General features: G+C 36.2%; 1 protein-coding gene across 1 annotated transcript in view; it reads left to right on the forward strand.

Moving 5' to 3' along the window:
* Positions 1-25644, forward strand: part of PRKN (parkin RBR E3 ubiquitin protein ligase) — a 705342-nt gene that overhangs the window by 322529 nt on the left and 357169 nt on the right. Inside the window, exon 5 of the mRNA XM_051615355.1 lies at positions 1789-1872. Within this exon, the coding sequence (XP_051471315.1) occupies positions 1789-1872 (84 nt within the window). The remainder of the gene's footprint in view (positions 1-1788; positions 1873-25644) is intronic.

Below are 25644 nucleotides of genomic sequence, written 5' to 3' on the forward strand. Positions count from 1 at the left end.
ATTATTAAGTTCAGTATTTTAAAACTATCCCAGCTGTGTCTGCACTGTGCTTAAGAAATGCCTCTACAGAAGTAAAAAGGAGATAGATCTAGATGTGGTACTGGATTACTTTGTGATCTAACTGTACTTTAAGTAGGCACAATTTTCAATAATGCAGTTTAATTTTGACTGATATAATTTCTCTGTGGGGTAAATATTTCCTTTTATTCCTGTGTAATGATGCTGTTCCAAACACTGACTAATCCCAGCAGAAAATATTTTAATTATGGTTACTTTCTTATTTATTTGTTTCTGCTATGTATACGGATATCTGTAAGCTTCAAGTCTGTTTCTCAGATTGATTTTTATTGTCCATTAATTAAATACTAACTGGATTTGAGATTAATACTAAAAGAGAAAATTTGCTATAATGTAATATTTTTGTGCTGGGAAATATTTTTATAAATGTTCCTGTATAAGCCATATATATAAATATTCTTCTTTGATAGATCATCCTGTTAACCACAGTATTTTGCAGCTGTGAAATATTAATAACACTGACTTGTAACTGTGATTCTTTTAATTCTTTTTGTGACTTGTGATTCTGAAATCTTTAAATTTACTCTGGCTTTTGTAGTGCACTCATAAATGAACTGTTTATATTCAAAAAGTCCTAGAAAAATCTGCTAAGGATTCCTGTACATTTTCTTTCTGGGTTTTTTTTTTTTTGCTTTTGTGGTATCACAGAATTATCAGAGTTGGAAGGGACCTCTAGAGATCATCTAGACCAACTCCCTCACTAAAGCAGGATTGCCACATTACTCAGGCCTGCATCCAGGCAGGTGTTGAATATCTCCAGAGAAGGGGACTCCACAACCTCCCTGGGCAGCCTGTCCCAGTGCTTTGTCACCCTCACTGTAAGGAAGATTTCTGTTCATATTTAAATGGAACTTCCTGTGTTCCAGCTTGTGCCTGTTGCCCCTCGTCCTGTCACTGGGATCTAGTGAAACGAGTCTGCCTCCATCCTCCCTGCGCCAACCCTATAGACACTTAAAGGCATTAATAAGGTCTCCCCTCAGCCTTCTCATCTCCAGGCTAAAGAGTCCCAGCTCTCTCAGCCTTTCCTCAAAAGGGAGATGCTCCAGTCCCCCAGTCATCTTTGTTGCCCTCTGCTGGACTCTCTCTACTAGTTCCCAGTCTCTCTTGAGCTGGGAAGCCCAGTTTTGGTTTTGCTTTTTTTTATTAGTGATGACTGACAAATCTTGAAGCTAACTTAAACATCCAGGAATCTACTAACAATCCTTCCTTCACATTTTCATTACCTTGTATTATACTTAGACACAATATTTATCTGGTGACAAAAGGTTTGATTTGTTTGCAGCAAACATTATCAAAATTCCCATTAGCAGTCCATGAAAACAAACAGATTTCAGTAAAGTTAAAGCTATTTAATACTTAAAAAACAGAATACAGAAAAGCTACCTAGCCTGTGTAATGCTTCAGTCTTTCTAATTGTGATTTTCTACTTCCAACTGTTGTGTGTTTTCCTTTTTTCCCTTTAGTCAGCTTCAGGCCAAGGTGTAAACAGTGTTGAATGAGAAGATGGGTCTTTATAACTTTATAATCATGGTTAAGTCAGTCCCTGTCTTAAGCTGAGGAAATGTGTGTACTGTTTACAGCACTGACCTCAGGATGGAAGGGCTGTATGTCTTGTCATTGACTGAGGTTCCTGGGGATAGGAAGAGAAGCAAAAAAATGTTTACCTATTAAGTAGATTAAAACCTTTATGTGCTTTTATTTTCTTTGAAGGGTCCGTCTTGCTGGGATGATGTGCTGATTCCCAATAGGATAAAAGGTGTTTGCCAGTCCCAAAGATGCAATGGAAACTTAGCGGTAAGATTTTTGTCATATTTCTTCAAATACTGTGGCACTTAGAAGAATAACTATTTGTAACAATTCTAACCACATTAGGATTGCAGAAATGAAGGTAAATTGACATGTATGGTATGCTTAAAATGAGCTATTCAGCATCAGACAATATATCTCCAATGATTAGCAAAAGGAAGGAACTTGGTCGGTTGCTGCTTGGAATGAAGGAGGATTAAATCACTTTGTCATCTTTTTCACTGAAGAACTCTTAGATATTCAAGTATACATACATTAAATGCAGAATGTAATACTTAAGTGTTTATATCAATGCATATTTTATGGTTATATTGTATATGTCAGTGCCCTGAAAGCTTCAAATTTCTGTGTTATCTTGCATATCAGATTTTCAGGCTTTGTCCTCAGAAGCAGTCTTCATAGTATTAATTACCTTACAGTCTGTTTTCCCACATGCTCTTCATTGTGTTTTTTCTTCAAGCATTTCTCAAAGTGACATCAATGAGAAGCCTGAGTAAGAAGCAGCATAGACATCCCAAATTCTTAAAAATTAAGACTTTTCAAAACATTATTTGTGCATACTTTTATACTTCTAACTTTTCATACTACTGTCTGTTCAATATTATTTAAACACCAAAGAGGGCTGAGAGGTACTTCCTTCTCAGGGAAAAATGGCTTAATCTGAGGTGGTTTTTTGGACACAGCTTTTTAAGCCAAACACACAAATTTTACATATGAAAGGATTCTATTAATCAAAGACTGTCAGATAGGGACAATGTAGATGCCTTTTTTGAGGCACTCTCCTGCTCTGGTGTAGTCTTGCTGTCTTCCCTGGCAAAACAGCTGTGAAGCAGGACATACATGAGGTTCCATAAGTGTCTCCTGCTTAGCCAGAGATGGGAGCAGGAACTATTTTATCTAACTTTAGACACCAAATGAGTATTTTAACACATGGGATTTATGGCTGTCTCCATGCACAGCCAACAGAAACTGAGGTCTTGCAGCTTTTGGGCTTCTCCTCAGCGTGCTCCTTGTAGTAGTAATTCCACAATTCCTTCTAAAGTGGAAGGTGTTAGACATGCTATTCTCTCAGCAGTGCTGCGCTCTGTTATGTGTGTGAAAAGAAAGCACCACTTTGGCTTTGGGCAGACTGGCTGTAGTCTACCTGTTGTTACACTTCAGGAACTACTCTAGTTTTAAGAGGGTGTCACAGGATTAAATAAATGACAATGCTCTCTGTCCTCTCCCCCTCTCATGCAGATAGGGAAAGGAGAGAGTGAATAAGGAGAGAGGCTTCAGGATTGAAAACAAGACAGCTTTAATGAAATACAATAAAAGAAAATATGTACAAATATATACAGGAATGTGCAAAACCTTATTGCCTCCCCCCAACCCCCACTATACTCCCCTGAGCTGCAAACAGTCTCAGGAAGGTCTGGACAGAGCAGACAGGAGCTAAGGGTAGAGATACTATCAGAAATAATACATTCTCTCTGAACTTCTACAGCTCCAAAAGGATGAAGTTGTCATTGATGCTTATGTTACTGCAGTTGTGGAACACTGAAATCATATATTACAAACTTAAAATATATTCATTAGGAAAGTTTACTTTAGTTGGTTCACACTGTCACATTTTAAATAAGGATTAAATTGGAGTATGTCAAGCTGTTTTGCAAGCCAGGACTAGAAACTAAATGAGGCAGAACTTTGCGCTTTGGTAGCTGTCTCAAAACACTTTCAGCCAGAAGTGCTGTATGTAGTTGTGCAGGTAGACACTTAGTCTAGAGAAATGATGGAATGCACTAGCGGTGCTTCAGGCTCTGGGTTTTCACACATATTTGTTTGCTTTTTTCCAAGTTCGTTTTCTTGTAATTCTCTATATGCTTTGAAAAGGGCAGCCCAAAGGCTATGGAAACAGTTGTGGTTCCCTGAAATTCCAGATAGTGCTCTCACATGAGCATAATTTAGTTACAGCTGGAATAGCTTGAACTGATTTTTTTTAATACTTAGCCAAAGGTTACTCTGCTCAGTGCAGAGCAGCACCATATTTCAAGCTTGACAGACCCATAAAAGTATATGAAGACTTTACTGATAGTTAAGGTTAATTAGTAAGTTACAAACTGCTCTTTATATCCTGAAGAAATCTCACCTGTATCTCTGGATTCCTTTTTGTATTGTGCCTGAAAAGTGTCAGGAAGTTGGTTGTAGACAAAGGGAAATGAGATTTTGTTCACTGAATGAAGAGCTGTTTTCCCCCTCATATAGGAATGTACACGTTGTTTCAGTATCACAAAATAGTGAAGAACTGAAGTCCTATTTTCTCATGTTGTTACTGGCTTCTTTGTTTCTATTTATGATTTTTCTTTATTTTTGAAAAAATAGGATTCTTTAAAGGAGGAAGTGGTTGTTTCAGCCAGTGTGTTCTTAGACTAGAAACATTCCCAAGCAGCTGCATAACTGAAGAGCGAAGATTATTGCCATGTTTAAAGAAAGGAGTCTAATGAGCAAGCTCCTACTCTACTTCTTTAAAAAGACAAAAATGAACTTAATCTTTTCATTAACCTAGTTCTTCTATGTAGTGCAAAGATGATCCAGTGATGTATTTGAAGTAATGATTCAAAATATTCCAGTATTAATATTTGTAAGACTTTGAAATAACCTTAGAATTGTTCTGTATCATTATTTTGTCCAAATCAATAACTAAATCGTGATAATGAGATCACAGTAAATTTTCCAAAATAGAAAGAAAATATAGCTTTGCAAAATATAGTATTAGTGATGTAGAATTTATCTTAAGTAGTATGTGCCATACCACAGAGTTAAAATTACAGTGCTGCTTTTCTCAGAGCGTTCTAAGTGATCAGTTCCAGTAACTCATGGAAATGAACCAGTTGCAAGCTTGAGTGAGTGCTATTAGAGCTATCTTTGCTTTGGGTTTTGTTTTCAGTGTAATGGTAGTAATTGGAACATATGCTTTCTGCTGAATAAATCAGCTCTTGTGTGTAGCTGAACAAAAATTATAGATACTGTACTTCAAATGAAATTTTAGCTGCTATTTTGTTTACAGTCTGATTTTTTTGAAAAGTATTTCTGACATGATGTTGATGGATTTGTTTGTTCTTATAAGTAAATTGAATGCATTTTATACTAAACTATTCAGTCAGTAAATACTTTACTTATTCAAATAAAATATTACTAAGTGTTCTTATTAATCTCAGACTTAAGCAGGTTTCTAAAATACATAGAGAATATTTTTTTATTATCCAATGAAGTGAATCACTGACTGTGAAGAGGACTTTTCTAATTCTATGTATACAAATACTATGACATTTTTATTTCTCTTCATAGACTTGTGCTATTCAAAAGTGGCTCCTGCTATTTAGAAGTCATCAAGAGTCACATAAATAATATAGCTCTTTTCATAGATAGGCAGAGACAGAGCTGTCACACCACTGTAAACCGCTGAAGTGGTGATTTAGTAGGAATCTGTTCCACATTAGTCCCACATTCAAGGGAATGTGTGTCAGTTTCTGAGTGACATTGCTCTCTAGGGCAAAATGTAGGCCAAATTGTTTGGACTTTATAAACTTATGGAGAAAGTATTAATGTTTTTTGTGTGTTCTCGAGATCTTTGCTTGATATTCAGGAAGAGTTGCTGTAGACTTCAGACTCTCGGAAACAATAATGGAAGGGTCAAACAGAATCACTGGTCAGATATGGTTGAAGTCATTGTGAATAAGGAAGTATAATAAGTATTTTAATGGAAATATACATGTACTTCTATCCTACATCCTAGTGTTATGCATCTCACTAATTTTATCTTGGACTTTTAACTCCTGAAGAAGACTGTATCAACCGTCCATCATCATGATAACTTAATAACATTTTTATATCTTCTCCAGTTTCCAAAACAGTTATCAGCAAAGTGTTTCTGAGAGAAGCAACTGGAGCTCTGAACTCTCAGAAGCATCTCTAAGCATTGAATTTTCTTAAATATCAGTATGCCCTTCTAATCAAGCTCTGAAGCAATCTCCTGTGTCCAGAGTAGACTCATTTTCCAGTTTGGTTATTTACCTGTTTTTCTCTATTTTTTTATTTTTTTTGTTACTGTTATACGGTCATTATACATGATTTCTAACAGTCACAATACACTGTACAGTATTCCACTGTGTGATTGTGACAGAGTTTGCAATAGGAAGCATGTTCTATTCCTTCATGATGTAACTTCTCTTGTTACTTTTCCACATTGCTCCTGTGTAGTTTTAATCTTGCAATTTTACTATATTCAAATTTTTAAAAATGTCATGAATTTTTGTTCTCTTGCATGTTTGCTGTCTTTAGGTTTAGCACTGAGGGTAGCAATTTTATGTAATATTTTCATAGGCTGTTTGTTCCATAGCGGGATCTTTGCCCATCTGGAATAAGCTGGACCAAGAAATCAGGGGAATAGTGTTCAACTTGGATGCTTTAAATATGCAGCTTAGCAAATGCTTTTTCATTCAAGCATCCAAAGCTATTTTTCTCAAAGCTCACTGTTCAGATGAAGCATGCTTCTTTTTTTATCTCATTTTGCTTTGCGATGCTCAGACCTCAGTTTCAGATGAGAACAGAATTGATTTCTGGAACAGAGTATCAAAAGTGAAGGGTTTAATGATGTGATCAAGATGTCAATATAGTAAAGAGATATCATCTCATTATAGGAAAGCTCTGAAACACTGCTGTATTATTTATTCACTGTTCTTTGTTTACAGTGATGTGATTGGTTAGTTGTGAAAGGAAGCATGTCTCTTTGTCCTTGGTGCCATTGTAATATTTTCCATGTCAGAATATTGCTGTGACTAATTTTTAAAGTTCTGAGATGTTTCTTAATACCAAGAAACCTCCTGACTATATTTCTTTTATTTTATTGATGTCCATGTTAGTTTGCCTGATGTATTACGGATAGTCAAGATACCACATGCTTTAAAGAAAAAATTCAGAGTATGATGGAACAGGAGTGTTCATTAAAATACCAGATAAGAGTAGTTGTACCACAACCTGTGAAGTAAGATTGACAGCTTCTTTATCTAGACGTGAGAGGACAATTACTCAAATTTCATATAAGAAAAGCTTCAGAGTATTTTTCATTTACCAGAGACTCTGAGGTCATTGCTTTAATTCTTTAGGAACTCTTATATTGTGTCAGGTGTTATGGCATGTAAATCTAGTGCAAGTAAAAGAAATGAAGCATAAATATCAGTTAAGTACTAAGCAAACCAGAACCATCTGGTTTCTAATTTTTACTTTACCTTTCATGTTTTGTGATATTGGAAAGGGTCAGAAATAACAAATGTGCAATTTCAGAGAATTTTCTGATTTAAATTCTCTTCTGCTGAGAAACATATCAATTCCCCAAATTAAAGATTAAAATTAGTATTTTAATCACTAAGTTAAGCAGTCCTGTTAAACACATCTAATACTTTGGCTTGATTTGTGCTTCCATGGGGAAGTTAAGAATCAATTTGGACCTCCCCAGTCAAGTTTCTCTTGCATAACAAAAGAAGCTTCTAGATTGTTAAGCTGAACAATAGCCAAAGTCTGTCAGTTACTTGACCCTAATTTCTCTAGAAAAACATAAGAATTCATGTGCGTGACTGAAACAATCAACATCTTACAGTATATTAAGACATATCTCATGGTGGTGTTAAATGTCATTTTCATGTCATTTTCATCACCAAAGATGTTTGTGAGCATTCTAATAAATCACAATAGCATATGTATCATTCTCATATCACACCTTTAATGATACAAAAGCAAGCATGTCCACATTGCTTTGAACTAATCTATTTTTATGTATGTGAACACTACAAGCAATTTTTTAGCATACATCAGCTTGGTTTCTTCAAAAACCTTCATAGCCATGTTAGCACTTCTTTTTCCTTCTTTCTATATATTGTTGATTAATTTATTATTTTTTTTCCTTTATTTCTGTGATGAGCAGCTGTTTCCCAAAGCGTAATTTATTAGGGCAATCAGGTATGTGTGCTAGCCTTTTGGTATCCTCTCTGGACCTGTGGAACTGTCCAGTAATCCAGAACTGCTGAGATATAAAATATGAAACCAGAAAGACACTAAGAGAATCCTTTACACCACCGAAACTTGTTTAATTGGCATGCATGAGTGAGAAATAAGTGATCCATAGATACAGAAGCAGAAGGAACTTTGCGATTATTCACCTAACCTCCTGTGTAACACAAGTTGCGATCATTTCCTGAGGTAATATATTTTTGAAAGTGAACATAGAATTGAGGAAAACATAATTCCTTGACTTAAAAAAAAAAAAAAGCCAGTGGTGAATTGAACCAACAAAATAAACCACTTGATTTATGTGGTTAATTAATTTGCCTGTTTAAAATGTGCTCTTTTTCTAGTACAGTTTTTCTGTCCAGCTTTAGCTTGTCTAGCTTCAGTATCTATCTGTTGTCCTTCATTATTAAGAGCCCTCTGTTTCTTCATGTTGATTTCTATAGACTAAAGTTCAGATATATCTTTCTTGAATGTTCTGAGAGGTAAGTAATTAAAACTCAATTTCCAGTCAATAATTTTCTCACTTGTCTGTTGCATTCTTACCAGTTTTCAACACTTAATAAATTTCATACATCAGAACCAGGTACAGTTATAGCAGTGATACCATCAGTTCCAACTACAGAGATGATACAGTCTGTTGATATTCAGCAGTTTGATTAGGTAATTGAGTGATAATGACATTGTGAGCATTCCAACTCAGGTGATCACCCCCCAAAACTGCAGTAATTTCAAATTACTGCCTCCTTGGATAGTCTTTCCTCCTCTGTGCATGGCCCTTCAAAGTGTGACTTAATATCTGGCTGTTTTAAAATGCATAATATGTATTTGATCTCAGCTGCGTGAGCTGTTCACATAGCTTTGTGAGTGACTCTTACTTTTCATTATTTTCCACTCCCTCAGATTTGTGCCATCTGAAAAATTTGAGTGATTACTTTATTCTTTCTTCCAGATCATTATAAACATTTTGAATAGCATAGGGCTAGGAGATGTTCACTGCAAGACCACCTTGATAAACAGATATTGGTTCACTGTGGGAAACTGTGGTTTGAATCATATCAGTTAAATCCATCTAACATTGATCTCTTAGTGTTCTAGTTTCTTAATCAAAATATCAGTACTATATCAGATGCCGCACACAAATCTGGGTAAATAGCAACATTGCTATTACATTGTTCCACTGAATTTGTAATCTCATAAAAATGTTAGGTTAGTTTGATAGTGCCTAGTTACCATAAATCCCTGTTGATTGACATTAATTATACATACTTTTAAAATAATAAAATACCATATGAGCCATTTACTCTGTCCAGGGCTTGTGTCAGGCTTACATGCCTAGAATTACCTAGATTACATTATAAAAAGCTGCCCTAAACTATGACATGATGGGGTTCTGTTCCTGTGAAGCTCTCTAAATAATCTCTAAATGTGGGTGGCTTTGTATTGCCACCAATGCATTTTGAAGGAAGAGTGAAGAGGGGGAATAGCACTGAATCACAGAGTCACAGAATCGTCATGGTTGGAAAACAGCACCTGTATGACTTTGGAATAACCTACAAAGGGACTATAATTACATTATGGTAACTGTTTTTTTGTGTTTAAACTGATGTACTTAATAGCAATTACAGATGGAAAATGCTGAATTCAAGCACTTGATTAGTAAAGAAAGAAACAAGGCAGTTTACTTTCCTAGTACTTAAAGATCTTGAATAAGTTTTGTTGTTCTTTGCATTGTGGTTGTAAATTTAACTCTACATTTTTTCTCAGTTACTACTTTAGGAAACTATAATTACATTATTTATTTTTTTTTCCGATATTCTCAAAGTAACCTCATTCTGCAGTAGATCAATTTTTCCTTCATAAAGAAATTTTGTTCCACTTTTCAGTGCAGAAAAATCAATGATAGGTGAAAAACTGAATTACAAAATATAACTAATTCTATTCAAGGACAAAACAGCTAAATTATTTATCATGAAAATAGAAGTTAAAGCTCTTAAAATGAAGACTTAGCCTCATTTAATATAAATAAAAACCAAAAAAGTAAATACTTATTCACTCTTTTGCAGTGTAGAAATAAATTTCCACAGTATATTGGACATTTTTAATGGGCAACAGATGGTGTCTGCATCAAAATCCACTACCAGCAAACATATAAAATAAACTGTTCTAAATACTTTTTATTAAATTATTTTTTTTCCTTTTCTTTAGCTTTTTTCAACTAATGCATTTTTTTGGCACCATAAAAATCCTAAAACTGAAATCAAGCCGGGTCTTTGGAACTGTTTATTGGCTTTCTCATCTCACCAAGTGTGTAAAGAGTTGCTTATAGTCTTTGTGAGCTGAAGCTTGTGTAAACATTCTGGCAAACCCAGAGGAACTCATTCATTTATACTGTGTAAATGGTCTCAGGAAATTTAGCTCGTATTGCACTTATTGCTACCATCATTTCTATTTATATGCGGGGAAATGTCACAATTTTGTAAAATATCAAACTGAAGATTGAGACTTTTTTCAAACAAATCCTCTACTCTTTTGTTATTCTACTTCATTTGTTAACATTGCCACTTAAAAAAAAGGGGGGAAAAAACCTTTGTTGCTCATTATTTTTTGCATCTGTGGTTCAGTTCCAGAAAACCTTGTATTGGAAACGTGCATTAAGCATGCTTTCAGAGAAGTGGTTTTTTTCCAGTTTTTTATTCTTACGTGAGCAATTACTTTACATGATGGTGCTCAGCTGCTAGGTCTTCCTGGTCCTTCAAAATTGCCTTTTAAAAATAAACAGTTGTTTTATTCAAAACTTCTCCTGTCCGTCAATGATTGAGTTCTTGAGAAATTCTTCAGATAGTGTAGATGCTTCATTATTTGATGAGAGGCATTTTCAGGCGAGTTGAAGATCTGTCCTATAACAGGAATCGGTAAGTTTTGGCAAGACTGATACGTGATATTAACAAATCAACAGCTTTTCCTCAAATGTTGTGGTGCCCCTGGATTCACTGAAAAAGCAGTTGATATTTTATAAATTATCTTTTTCCTATTCTCCTTGAGACTGTCAGTATCAAGGGTCTGATGTTATGGAATGTGAGCAGAGCACAACTTGTGTTCATCTGCCAGGATCCTAGATCATTCACAGCTCCTGTAATAATTGCGTTGACTGTGCTGAAGGGTAGATTGTATTTGCAAACCAAAACTGAGTATAAATGTGTCTTTAATATTTTTGAAGATATTTTATATCTAAAAATGTCTGAAAAACAAGTTGATGATGCACTGCAGCAAGGAACTCATTCTGTACTCATGGTGTGTTGGCTGTCATAACACTCTAAGATCCTAACATCTCTATTTTGGCCTGATACATTGTTCTTTTTCAGTTATTGTGATGTTCAAAACAACCACAGGGAGATTCCTTGTTTCACAGGAGATAATTAAACTGCAGAACTCTTTACTGTGATACATTATGAAAGTTGTAATGTGCTAAAAAAGTGACAAATTAATGGAAGAAAAATCTGAGAAATATTAAATGTGATGTTACTACTTGTGTTTTAGGAAGTCTCTGAGCAACAACCTGTTGGACATGAGCATATACTATTTTAGGTTTGGTGGTTTTTGGAGGGGTTTTTTGTGGGTTTGGGTTTATTTTGGTTTTGTTGTTGGTTTGTTTTGTTTTTTTGTGGGGTTTTGTTTGGTTTTGTTTTGTGTGGGTTGTTTTTTTTAGCACACGTTCTAGGTATCTACTGTGAACTTCCTGTTAGATACAAGGTATTAGGCTGGATGGACTGCTTTGTCATCTAGTGTGGTGAAATAACCAGATGTTACCAGAACAGGTTTCCTAAAAAAGCCAGATATCATCAGGTTGAGATATAGAAGATAAATATGACCAGTAGATACACAATCTGTATGGAGGCTTATTTTTTTTCAATTTACACTCTATTTATTGAGTCTTAGTTACACCTAGCATGCTTACAAAAGGAAGGGGAATCCAAATTTAGTGTATTGTATTCCTTTGACAGGGAGGAGTGTGGGAAGAAGGGTGTGACTTACTGGCATGTGTTACTGCCATAATGCTTTGAGCCAAGTAGTGGGAGCAGCATTAGTGACTCTGTTTTATGTTGCCCAACAAGTCACTTCCACATATTATTTGGAAGTGATTATACTGTTCACATATTTGATCTGTTAGAGTTTTAGAAAACATACAGGTGCTCAGGGTCCTAAGCAAAGTGGAAAATTGAACCCTATGTATGAAACGCTGTTATATTAAAACCAGAGAAACAAACTCAAGACAATACAGTAGAATCAGTTCCGAACCATAACATAGCACTTACTCTGTCACTTGTTTCAGAGATCAGACCCACATTTTCTTTCAAATGCAGCTTGTTTGATACATATTTTTGCATGCATTGTGGCAACATGTCTAATGTGTACAGGGATAGCTTTTTGTAATTCAGTGAATTTCAGCAACTTTCATTGAATCCTTTGTTGCTCACTGCACATGACATAAACAATATGCTACTGTCTGCAGCTGTTGCAAATGCATTACTAGTGATTGAGACCTTGGATTTTCCCTCAAGCATGCAACATGTTCTTGCAATCATCTATCAGCAATCAAACTAGATTAAGGTAATTTTGTTTGGTCTTTCCTCAAATGTCAGGCAGCATTTATATGGAAGAGCAAAATTTCTTTATTCACATCTGGCAAGTACTGTTATTGCCTGTTTAATAACTGTCTCATTTTGAAGGCTTACACATTATGTGATAGAACCTGTTAGATCTAAAAGCTACTATGAAATTGACTTTGCCATAAAATCTGTTTCCCACCTACAGTTTCCATGCTCAATGTCCTGGTCCAAGATTTAAAACGTGAAGGTATTAGGTTCTGATTAATAATTTTCAACTCTATTTTTTGGTCCAGCTTATTTCTAAGAGATTGTGCATGTAACTGATTTGGGATGAGTTTGTAAACTGTGTCTTCTGCTTCTGTGCGTGCAGATCATGGAATAAGCTCATTTTTGCAAATGAGAACTAAATTTAAAATAAGCATGCACTGTTCATAGGATGTGGTGGTGTGAGGTGATGGGACCAGTGACATCACCTGTGAACTCTCACCACGGGCTGCAAGGTAATTAATGTAGGAAATGCTGTTAAAAATTATGGGCTCGGTTTCTCAAGGTTTCTCTCAATTAATTCTAATGCAGTGGGTAGTTCTTGAATAACTGCTATCAGAAATGTCTGGGTTCTCATAGTAGTGTAGCTATGCAGGGGCAGGCAAATGTGGTTGTCTTCAGTATTACAACGTGTTTCTGGCTCAGAGAGGTCAGGTATAAGCAAAACTTCAGTTTTGAGTCTAGAAAGTTTGAATTATCCTAACGAACGTCTTTCTGATTGTTTCTGCTGTAACAGCCCAACTTGGGAAGACAGAGTATATACCTGGCTTCAAACCTTACAGTCTGCTGAAGTTAACATTGCTCTATGCTTTAAGCCCAAAAGCTCTATGCTCTTGATGTCCCAATGGGACATTAATTTGAATGCCTATTAATTAACTGTATAAATACACACAAATGGCTCTTAGTATAATTAGAAATACTCAATATTTTGACCTGTTTGCTGGGAGGATGCTTGAAATTAAAGTATTTCCCTTGCTTTAGCACAATGGATTGTTAGAAACATATGATTAAAAAAACCCCAACAACCTGTTAAGAGCATGTTGTCCACAGGCTGGTTTTCACACTGCAGCAGTTCTGTATTGGGTTTGCACAGTAAATTTGTGGTAGTGGGGGGGCTTCAGAAGTGCCTTTTGTGAGAAGCTTCTAGAAGTGTTGCCCATGTCTGATAGAGCCAATGCCAGTTGGCTCCAAGATGGACGTGCTGCTGGCCAAGGCTGAACCCATCAGCAATGGTGGTAGAACCTCTGTGATAATATAGTTAAGAAGGGGTGGTGGGCAGAAAGTGTGCAACAGCAAATGCAGCTGGGGAGAAGGGTGAGAATATGTGAGAGAAACAGCTTGGCAGACACCAAGGTCAGTGAAGAAGGAGAGGGAGGAAGGAGGTGCTCCAGGTGCTGGAATAGATTCCCTTGCAGCCCATGATGAAGACCATGGTGAGGCAGGTTGTCCCTCTGCAGCCCATGGATGTTAATGTTGAAGCAGATATCCATCTGCAGCCCATGGAAGACCCCATGCTGGAGCATGTGGATGCCTGAAGGAGGCTGTGACTGTGGCAAACTTGCACTGGGGCAGGCTTCTGGCAAGACCTGTGGCCCTGTGGAGAGAGCAGCCCATGCTGGAGCAGGTTTGCTGTTAGGACTTGTCACCTCAGGATGGGCACACATACACACACACACTGAAGCAGTCTGTCCTGAAGGACTGCACCCTGTGGAAGGGATTCATATTGGAGCAGTTAATGAAGAATTGTGGGAAGGACTCATGCTGGAGAAGTTCATGGAGGACTGTCCCCTATGGGGGGACCCCCACATTGGAGCAGGAGAAGAGCATGAGGAATCTTGCCTCTGAGAAGGAGGGAGCAGCAGCGACAACATGTGATGAACTGACCCCAGCCCCCATTCCCTGGCACCACTGACGGGTGAGGAGGTAGAGAATTTGGGAGTAAAATTAAGTCCAGGAAGAAGAGTGAGAGGGGAAAGTTGTTTCTAAGATTTTGTTTTATTTCTCCTTATCCTACTGGGATATGATTGTAAAAAATTAATTTTCCTCAAGATGAATCTGTTTTGCCCATGAAAGTAATTAGTGAGTGATCTCTCCCTGTCCTTATTTTGAGCCACAAGCCTTTAATTATATTTCCTCTCTCCTGTCCAGCTGTGGAGAGGAGTGATAGAGTGGCTTTGGTGCGCACCTGCTATCCAGCTAGAGTCAATCCACCACAAGATCTCTTTAAAATTTTTGTGGAATTTCATGACTCTGAATAATACATCTGCTGTAATACAATATATTATATCAGCTCTTTGGGACTTCAGGAATAAATGTTTGGGTGTTCCAAAATGAACCGTTTCAGTTTTTCACTGCGGGTACTTCAGTGTTTGTGGGCAAAGTAACTGCAGTTAAGGTTTGTTCTTAACAGCTGCACATGTTTAAGCTGCTGCCAGGAGGTGAGGAAAGAGTGCTCTAGCATGAAGTGAGTTTTGTCCTTTTAATGCATAAAGCTGTTTTATGCTTCTCGTGCTCAACCATTGCAGCATCAGAACTGTCACAGGAGTGTTCAAGTTGCATCAGTTGGTTTTGTTGTCTTCAGCTTTGAAGAAATCGCACGTACTTCTGGTGTCTGTGTGCTAATTACTAAAGAGTAACTTCTCACTGAATACCACTGTTATTAGGAGAAGCTGTAATTGTGCATATCTCATTCTTTTCAGACAAAAATATCAACTCCATGTGAGTTTGAAGTTGTAAAGGGGAAAAATAACAAAGTTCAATGTGGAGCTATCTATTTAAAGTATGATGACTTCATATGTGTTAGAATTTGCACTCAGATTGATTTCTGGAAGCTTTATCTTAAACACTGGTAGGAAATAGTGCTTTGCTTGCAGCATCACTAACCTGTCAATAAGGATTTGCTGTGATAACTTAATTCTTGTGATTCACAGGTTTTGCTGGAGCATTTCTATAGCTGCAATTACGTGAGAACCTCCTTCAGCTGATTTTCTAGCTTAGAGAAGTCTGACCTAATAGATTTGTGCAGTTTCTTTAAAAGTTAATTAAAAATATTTATCTCTCTGAGTTAATTGTAAAAGCCATAACTATTATTTGAAAATATGTAAAAATAAATATGTAAGGTACATGAACAAGAGAAGAACCATACTGGAAAACATTTGGTCCTTATTGCCATCCCTCAAAAACCAAACCAAAACCTTAAACAACCCCTGCCTGAAAAAAGGGTGGTAAAAATTAAAAGTATATATAACCTCTTAAAAACAAATAATCCACATGCATTAGCATAATACTTAATCATAGAATCATAGAACTATTCATGTTGGAAGAGACTCTTGGGATCATGAAGTCCGACCATCATCCCTGCTCTACAAAGTTCTCCCCTACTTGCTGCTACATTTATAGTAATACTGTTTTCCCTGTTACCACTTATGTTTTCATTTTATTGCAAAGACTGTAAAAAGTTGTGTGTGTCAGATATTAATTTCATGTTTAATATATATAGAAGTAGTTTCTTCAAATGTGTTTCTTGAGGGTATGATTCTAATTTTGTTATTTAGAAAGCTCCTGTGAATGGGAAAGGCTCAGGATAAACAGTGCAGGTTGCCTAGGAGATGCCATATGGTAGGAAAAAGACTTTCTTACGGAAATTTTTAAAAAGCTCATTCTTGCATGAAGTGGTGGTCTGTTTTGTTTTTTTGTTTTGTTTTTTTTTTTAGTAATATAAGTAATGTAAGTAAAATGGTTGTTGCTCTTTCATCTAGTCTGTGGTGGAAAGGGTTCTTTACATGGTACATTACTGCAGAAGGGCACCACCACCATTTTGGCTTGACTGACAGTAGTTGTGGTGTCTGTGGTGCCAGTACTCAGAGGACCTTCATTTGAGAAGCACGGGCACAGGTTGGTTTGGGTTGGTTTTGTTTTGTTTTGTTTTGTTTGTTGTGGTGGGTTGTGTTTGCGTTTTTTTCAAATGGTAATGTTGAGTATAGTTTTGTCCCTCTGCTGTACTGTCCTGGGTTCCAGTCCTTGCCCTCTACACTAATAAAGCATTTTGCATGACAGGCTGGATAAAACAGGGAGCATATGAACTATGTATTTATGTCTGTAGTTGCATACCCACTCTGCTAGGAACTGAGTTAGGAGCTCTGTGTGTTCAGAAAAGAGTGGAACTCAAGCTTCCTACTTTCTGTATAAACATGAATGTGTTTCCAAAGTGTTGCTCCTGGAAGTCCTGTTAGGAATCTGGAAAAAAGGTTACTTGTCATGTTGAAGGCTGCTCTCTTTTGTTATGTTAATTAGTGTTTCAAAAGTGATGCTTTTTGTTTCCTCAAGAGTGAGTCATAGTGTGGTAGGAGTTAAATTCAAATTGTAAACCTGTGAAGGGGGGAGAGCAGGAAATACTACATCAGATACCCAGCTGTAATTCCTGTCTGAAATTGGAATTGTGGATTTTTAAAATGCTACAGATTTGCACCTTCAAATGAATTGTGTATGTTTTGCAGACAATTGTAATTCTCATTTTAGTTTCTACTTATCGTAGAAAGATTATTTTATGCAATGTACTTATCCAAGGTCTTCCTACATATGCATTACATATTCATGAACATATAGGCTGAGTGATGGAAAGTTTGTTTTCAAGTTGTTGTGGGTTTTCCTAGTGAACATTGCTGCTATTAAACGAGATAATGCCTGTGCAGGAAGAATAGCAGTCAGAAAACTGAAGGCAGTGATAAGTGCATGGCAGAGTTTAGCAGACACTAGCTGTTTAATTGCTTATGCCATCTATGGGAGAATTTTGGAGTCTGAGAAAAGACTTGTCATAACAAATGCTGTAATAGACCTGTTATATTTGTGTGAACACAACATCCAAGAGGCCAAATTCATCTTGTTGGCTCAATTACTTCTGCAAGCTGTACATCCTACAGAGGGAACTCAGCCAAGCAGATCAGTATCTCTGCTGCCATGTACCTGTAAGTCAGGGGCAGTTTTAATTTCTAGCAATTACTTTGCTGGAGTGCTGCTAATGCTGGCACTCTGCACAGTGTGAGTTAGTCCTCAGTCACATAGCATGGGGTGTTTGAAATTTTGTGGGGAAAGGCAGTGCACCTAGATAAGTGTTGTGAGTTTTTTAATGTCCATGGTATTGTCTGTCTGGGCTTTTTGTTGGCCCAATGCAGAGCAATGATTTTGGTAATTCATTTGTATATTTAAAATTATTGGTTTTCCTTACATAAAGAAGTAAGGTAGTTTAATTACATTTATTTATTTTTCAGAAAATGTTTGAGCTAATTGGCAAGTTAAAACTTTGGCAGTTTTAGTGACATTGTAAAATACAATTTTTTTAAATGTCAAAAGGAGTATGTAGGATTGCATGATGTTTGCAGAAGAATCTTTATACTGCTCGTGTACTGTTCATGCTTTCATTTAAGTATTCTGCTATCATGTTAAACCCTTTTTAGTCACATTTTTAAACAGAATTACTTTGATCTGAGTGAAGGCATGAATTTATGCAAATTCTTTTTGGCTAAATTAAGTATGAATTTGCAACTATTTCTACAGGTAGAAACCAACTTAGTAAAATCAGGGAGCATAAAATATTTTGCAATGAAGAAGAGTAGAAGAGCCCTGCCCACAGCCTGGTTGGAAGACAAGAGGAAATTGGACTGGGAAATAGTACTGGTTAGGAAGAAATTGTGTTTCCAGAAGTAGAGAGTGGTGCAAACCATGCCCCGATTACTGTTCATGGGCGGGTGAGAAGTTCAGATGTTACTGATACAGTTCTTCATACCTGATGTGCCAAATGGCACAGCATAGCTTATCTGCAGCTACTAAGTTTTCTCAGTTCCCAAACATGCATGATGAACTGTGCCTGGGTCTGCCCACTCATGAACTCTGCTGAAGATATGCTACCTGGCACCATCTACAGTGTGTCAGGGACCTTGCTAACACTGCAACTGTATGGATGACTGTGTTCAATCACTCAGAAATGCTCTTGGATATTTTTTAACAATAAAATGCTTGTTCATTTGGCCATATCATCCCTAGATACAAGTTAGATTTTTTTTTTTTTTTTTTTGCTGTTTGTTTTTACAATGTAGACGGTGGGAATACATAAAGGTTTGCCGGGAAAACCAAATTAAATAACTTCAGTGAAAACAGTCTATCAAGACTCCAGCATTATATTAAAGCTATGCAAATAGCCATCTATACTAGAAAATATGCATGTCTATTAAATTTTCAAAGGAAACATGTCCACACTTTGTTTTTAGTAATAGAAAATACCTTTTCACATCAGATACTGAGAAATATTGGCTGCTTCTGTTCTGATATGCATATGAAATAAGTTTGTTGTGTTAAATGCTTGTTTAACTTATTTGCTGCATTTTTCACATTTCTCATGCTAGACACTACAGGTGAGAGTACAATGCAAACGTAAGTTTCTTTTTTTCCTAACAAGATTATAGAGGAGATAATGGCTTTCCCACTGTGACTCATGTTTTCTAGCTCACCTTGCATATATATTGCATCTAGCTTATCTGTAGATATTATATATTAAATATATATATTTTAAAAAGACAACAATCGAGAACATTAAATGCTAGAGAACAAATTCATTTTATTGTTACGATTTTTGTGAGTTTTGCAGTACAAGCTTAACCAAAAAGAAGAGGGCTTTGTATGTTTTCTGTGTGCTTTGTTTGTCCATTCTACCTACTTCATTTACTGCAGCCCTCTGTAACTTTCAAGAACATCTAGTAACCTATAAGAACTTCAAGGAAAAGTGTTTACAAGTCTTTAGCCTTTAATGACATTAGGTAGTGGTATATTTGATTCCATAACAATACTGTGTGTGTGCTGAAAACTTACTTGTATTTAGTAAGTTTGACGTAACAAATTATGCATTTATATATTGAAAATTAGAACAGGATTATGATGTGTTTCTATTAGCCATTGTAGTTCAAATTTTGCTTTTTAAAACATTATCTAAAATGCTTATCTCGCTACTGAAACACCTTCAGCTCATTTCATTGAAGTGTAAAGGATGATTGTCATGTAGCTTGTGTAAGGAGTTATGTACAGGTTATATTTGGCTGAAATCAATAAAATGAACTAAACCTGTCTTCATCTTCCTTCCTTGGATGGTGATATGGATCAGCTATTTGCTTCTGTCTAGTCATGTGACTATACTTAGTATCATTCCTCCTTCTCTGTTTATCATGTATTCTGGGCATCATGTTCGGTATTTTGCTTGGTTGCTCTTTAAGAAATCTTCAGTTTGTGGGATGCAGAAAAATTCCAGCTGACTGCTTAGTCCCGTGTAGAAGTAAAAGATTTAAACCAGAGATTCAGAGGAGGAAAAAAAATTCCCTCAAAAGCCTCCGAACAAAACAAAATGAAACCACACATCTAAAGTTACTTCCAACCACTTCAACTCTGTCAACTGGACAAACTTGAAACATAATTCTTGGGAAAATTTTGCTATGGATTTAATGTGTCTTGTACTTTGTGGGTTAGACACTACTTATGTGTGTGTTGGTATGGCGCGCACACAAGACATGCCCTTTAGCATCTTTGTAGAAAGGAAAGTATTAGGAACATAAATCACCAATAACTTAAGAGAACTCAAATCAGACTTAATAACAGCATAGCTATTGGTGTGCTAATGGAATGCAACAGTCATGGCAAATAGCAGGCTTCAAAAGAATAGCAACAAGCTGTTGGGTCACAGATAGACTTCAGAAAATCCATTACCTATTCACTGAATATTCAAGAGGTGCCAAACATTCATTAATAAATTGTTGAGTCTTCAAAAGGCTGTACCTTCTACAGAAGGAGGGAAGAATATTTTTGCCATTTCTTACCCTTTCCTTTTCTCACTGTTTCCAACATAACTGGGCGGTGTCTTGGTTAGTTTGTTCTCATTCATATCCTGATCTATGGCAGGCATTGGAAAGGTGACAGAGCAAACCATCCAGTTTTTCAAAGCTGAGACACAGATGAGGCAGAGCCACTCCTGTAGTATTACAGCCTAATTCTGTCTGCCCAGCATGCTAACATAAATACTGATGCTCCCCCTGAGGCAACCTTAGTGCTAAATGAAAGGTGTCTTAATACTGCTTTTCAGTTATGTCACAGACTTGTAGATCATCTGTATGGTTAATGGATGGATATAAGGCTCTAGGACATGTAGGCTGAAAACCTAAACCAAAAATAAGTCATTTAAGATGGCTGTTGGATTAAAAAAACTTTTTTTTTTTAACTAAGCTTTGAATCTGACTAATTGCTTTGATATCAAGGAATGGATAAAATGGTAAATGTTTCAGTAGTAATAGGATCAGATGGCTTGAAATCTACTGCATATATTGCAGAAAAAGAAATCCTTACAGTCTAAACCATGGAATTAGCCATCTCATATAGAATACTCATGTAAAGTAACAGTCAATTAAACAAATTATGTAGTTTATTTAGATATTTGTGATTTGTTAACTCTGTGGGCTTTTCTTTGAAGCTCAAGATTCTTTGGGAGACTTTACAGTGTAATGTTACTTGTGCAATATTTACAGCTCAAGTATGGGAGTCCTATTTCTTATATGCTTTAAATCTGTAGTGATTTTGAATTCTTGACCACTATATTTACTCAGAGTGCTTGTTAGCATAGTTGGAAAAGAAACAACTCAAACCTGTAATGGCAAATTACTTTTTGCACCCTAAGTAGTACAGCCTTAGGACCTGATACACAGAATTGGAATTTCTTCCCTCCTTGAGCCCTTTTTGTGGCTTAAATTCAAAGGAAAACTCATCTATGATTGCCAGAGGAAATTAAGCTCAAAGTAAAGGATTGATTCTCTACAGGAAACACTTGATAACAAATTTAAACAGTTGGATTCTGCTTTAAAGGAGGCTGATGGGAAAGTTTAAGTCCTAGAAATCAGCACTAATTGTCAGGATATGATTAATATAATACATTCTAAGTAGCTACTCTGAAATTGAGGCTTCCTCTGTGGCTCAAGTAATTCAAAGGAACTTTTCCAAGTAAACTGTTTCATAAATGCTGAAACTTGGTGAACAAATTCAGCAGAGCAATTTGGGTTGGGGTCTGGAGGCTGGGCTGGGTAGTTTAATTTTCCTGACAACTGCAGTTTTGGCTCAGCCCAGAAGTTTCTGTTTATCAGAGATTGTATTTCTAAATGAAACATGAATGGAGAAAGGAGAAGGGGAGAGTTTATGCTCTTCCAGAGCAAGGCAGTAATAAATTTTTCGTGTTACTTTCTATGAAAGCATAGCTGTTCTCTTTAAAAAGTTGTTTATTTACAACTATCTTGCTGTATCTTTACATGCTACAGACATTACGGTACCTCTGACATGCTAGTGATGCATTTCTGGTGTTTGACTAAAAATCTGCAGGGCCTTTGATTCCACTAGAAGGCAACATTCTAGTCAAAGATCCATTTTATACGGAGGCACGGTGCCCTATAGTTTCATTTCTTTGTCTATACTATGAGAAAATGTGTGTTATAAGAGCTGGATCATGCTGAAGAGTCCTGTTTATTCTCTGTTTCATGGAAATATCACTACTCAAAGAAATGAGAGCAGAATTAGTGACAGGATTATTTCAGCCTGAGCTGCCACTTGCAGAGAAATGAAGCAAATATGGTGTGCAGCTGCCTTTAGACGAGCAAAGGAAATGAGAAATGCTGCTGTTAAAAATGAGAAAAGTCACTTTCGCAAAACAGTACTTTCCTGGGTGGCTGAAACAGAACTGTCTGGGCAGCAGCAGCTAAGTAATTTCCAAGGCATTTGTGCTCTTTGTTTCCACAGTTTCTATTCTAGTAGACCAGGAAAGGATAATATATGATAGGTACTTCATTTCATGTTGCTTTTTTTACACTCAGAAGTCCTACACAACTATAGTTTCATGTTCTCTCCAGAGACCAGATGTCATAATAAGCTTGTATAGTTAATAACCTACCATGCCAGTTATTTGAATCTTAATTACATCCATCTCCTTTGTGAAGATTTTTAATACAAATTATTAACTGAAATGTAATAACTGATTTTTTTGTAGCGTGGACAATAGATGTAAAAGCTGTGTGGCCCTTTGTACAAAAACAAACTTGTAACATCACCAAATATCCCATATAAGTGATGGCTTTCCCAGATGGATCTTTGCAATCATTAATAATCTTGGTTACATAATATTAGACTGCTGATAAAAACTGAATGATAGCTATAGTTGTCCTATTATTAATTTTGAACAATACTGCTGTTGTTCTTCCAGGGGATTTTGGAAAAATGAAAGGTAGAAATGTCCCTTGGCAAGGAGAATAAATACATGAACAAAAGATTGGTTGGTTGGTTTTTGTTTATCTTTGCTATGGTTTGTTTGGGTTTTGTGCGTTGGCTAGTTGGGGTTGGTCTTGGTTTGTTTGTTATAAGGAAGTGGATAAAAGTGGAATCTGGATATGATGAAAATACAGGCTTTTGCTCTTTTGTACCTCTTGAAAATGCCTCATAAAAATTACTATGAGTTTTTAGATACACTTTTATATGCCTGAAACTTAGCTGTAAGTTACTTGGTCAAGACTAAAACATTAGGTCTTGTAAAGAATTGTGACTAGCGTGTACATTTCCTATCCCATAATCCTACTACAGTCAAAATACTTTTTGTATCATCGGCTATCTGGTCAAATACTTGATATATAACAAATTGTTTTTTTTACTCTCATCTGAATAAGGGGTACTGTGAAGGGGCTTGATTCTGAGAGAAAGAAGTGAAACAGTGTATTTTTAATGTTCTTCTTACAATAACTTATTTAAAGTTGACCAAGAATAAATAAGAGATATTTTTACAATGTATTGGCACTACTTTCTATGAAATGTGTCCTTTAGTCACTTGGACATGCTTAGATTGCAACTGCTATGCTGAACAGTAAAGAAAGTTTGAAAAAAATGCAGGAGCAACATTTCTGCCACAAAGTGGTATTTGACTCAAAAATGTAATAATAATTTTAAAACTCCCTCCTCCATCCTTCACGCAGGTCAAAGTTGATATATTCATTGAGACCAAGCATACTCTGACAGCCTTAGTGAAGAGCATGGCAGAAGATATTAGTCCTAAAGAGCTTTTATCATGAATAACAGATCTTTTTAGCCAGAGGCATTTTGAGAAGGGCAATAGGGTTCAGTCAGAAAGCAGATATTAGATGTTCATATTTCTTTTACATTTTTATTTGACTTTTGTCTCTTGCCAAATAAGATACATTTCTTGTAGGCATATAGAAACTTAATATATCAGCACTTTATTGCATCCTTCGTATCAAAAGATGTTTCAATTTATCTTTGAGGTCAGCTTAATTATCACCAGTATAGTGACGAGGCTTAGTATACAATATTTGACTTTTCCTGGGATATCAGTTTTTCTCCTTGCATCCCATCAAGGCATTTCTTTCTCAGTTAGCCAGTGTAATTCAAAAAGATTTTCTGACACTTCTTACCTTTAAAATGGTGCCTGTTCCACATGTGAACTGTGATGTTTTACATATTTATGTTTTTTCACCACTAGGATATTCCTATTCCCTGGAAAACCACAGCCTACAGTTCTGGGATAGGAGAGCCTCAAATGTCTCTACTCAGAGGTGAACCCAGTCTGTCCCACAAAATAACAGAAGTATATGATTCCACAGCTGTTCTGATGTGTTCCTTTCAATCTGTCCTCAGACCCACTGAACATGTACTTAATTTTTCAGTTGGAAAAGAAAATGAAACATTATCACAGGAGTATACCACAGTGGCATTGAGATTTCCTCTAATTCAGGGAAATAATTATGGTGATATAGGTAAAAGGAGATTAAAAGAGTGCTGATTAATTTGAAAAATGAAAACTACATCTTCAATGGCTATAACACATTAATAAATTACTTTGCCTATCAGTCCTAAATAAATGTGTGGGTAATTCAGGGGAAAAATGCTATAGGTCCCCCACTTTGTTCTGTAGCCTGTTAAGGAAAGGGAATAATGAATGCAAAGGCTGAGCTGCTTTAGCATTTCTAACCAGTATGCACAACAATGAATGAGAAGCAGGGGTAGGAAACTCTATTTTCATATTTACGTATTGAATATCAGCCATGGTGCAGGCTCAGGTACTTGTTAGCAAAGAGCAGTTGTTTTTCCTGACAGTTCAGTAAACTGGACTGCAAAATGTGTATCAAAACGGAGAAGTCTCTTTGGGTCTGTCTCACCTTTTCCTGCTTCAGACCTTGGCTTCCCTCTCATGTTTTGGTATGACTGATACTGTACTTACTTTGGTTACTTGACCACAAAGAAGATAGTTTGCTTATCATTGGCAGTTCAGGGTATGCTAACCCCTGTTTTGTTTGAAAAGACAACATTTAGGAAGAGATGCTTGTTTTTTTGTGCTTTTTTTGGTAAAATATCAACAGACATTTTTCTTATAAATTTGAGCATTTTCTTTTTGAGTTTCATAAAAAGTAGCTAACACTGACCATGTATCTTTGAACCTTTTCTTCTCCCTTGTACTTTTTATGGTGTTGTATGACACAAAAGCGGTAACAGCAGTGAACAATATGACAAAGTATGTAAGAGTGATGCTTGCTACCTTCTCTGAGTAACAATCTATCAGATATACTGCCAAAAGGAAGACATTTGTAGTGTTAAATAGAATGTCCACCATGTCATGAGGCCTATGCCTTTAGGCAAGAAAATGATCTAAAGGTATTCATTACAGTAGAAGGTGACCATAAAACTACTCACTTTCAGAACAAAGAAAAGCACTAAATTTTGTCTTGACTTTCACAGTAATGTCTTGACTTCCTTACTCATTGCTGAAGAGACATACTCAACAAAGAAAAAGCATTCAGCATAAATTTTTGTACAAAGTGAGAACACAGGTGCAGAAAGGAGGAATGATTTGATTTCTTCCATTTTAAAATATTTTAGAAGTGGTCAGATAGTGATGTAGATTGTATGACTTTTTGCCTATCCCTTTTATGTTATTCTGTAAGGTTTTTTTGTTATAAGGTTGAAATTCTGAAAGTGTTGTCTTACGTAG

The sequence above is a fragment of the Apus apus genome, chromosome 3 (genome assembly GCF_020740795.1).
Source record: "Apus apus isolate bApuApu2 chromosome 3, bApuApu2.pri.cur, whole genome shotgun sequence".
NCBI classification, from domain to species: Eukaryota; Metazoa; Chordata; class Aves; order Apodiformes; family Apodidae; genus Apus; species Apus apus.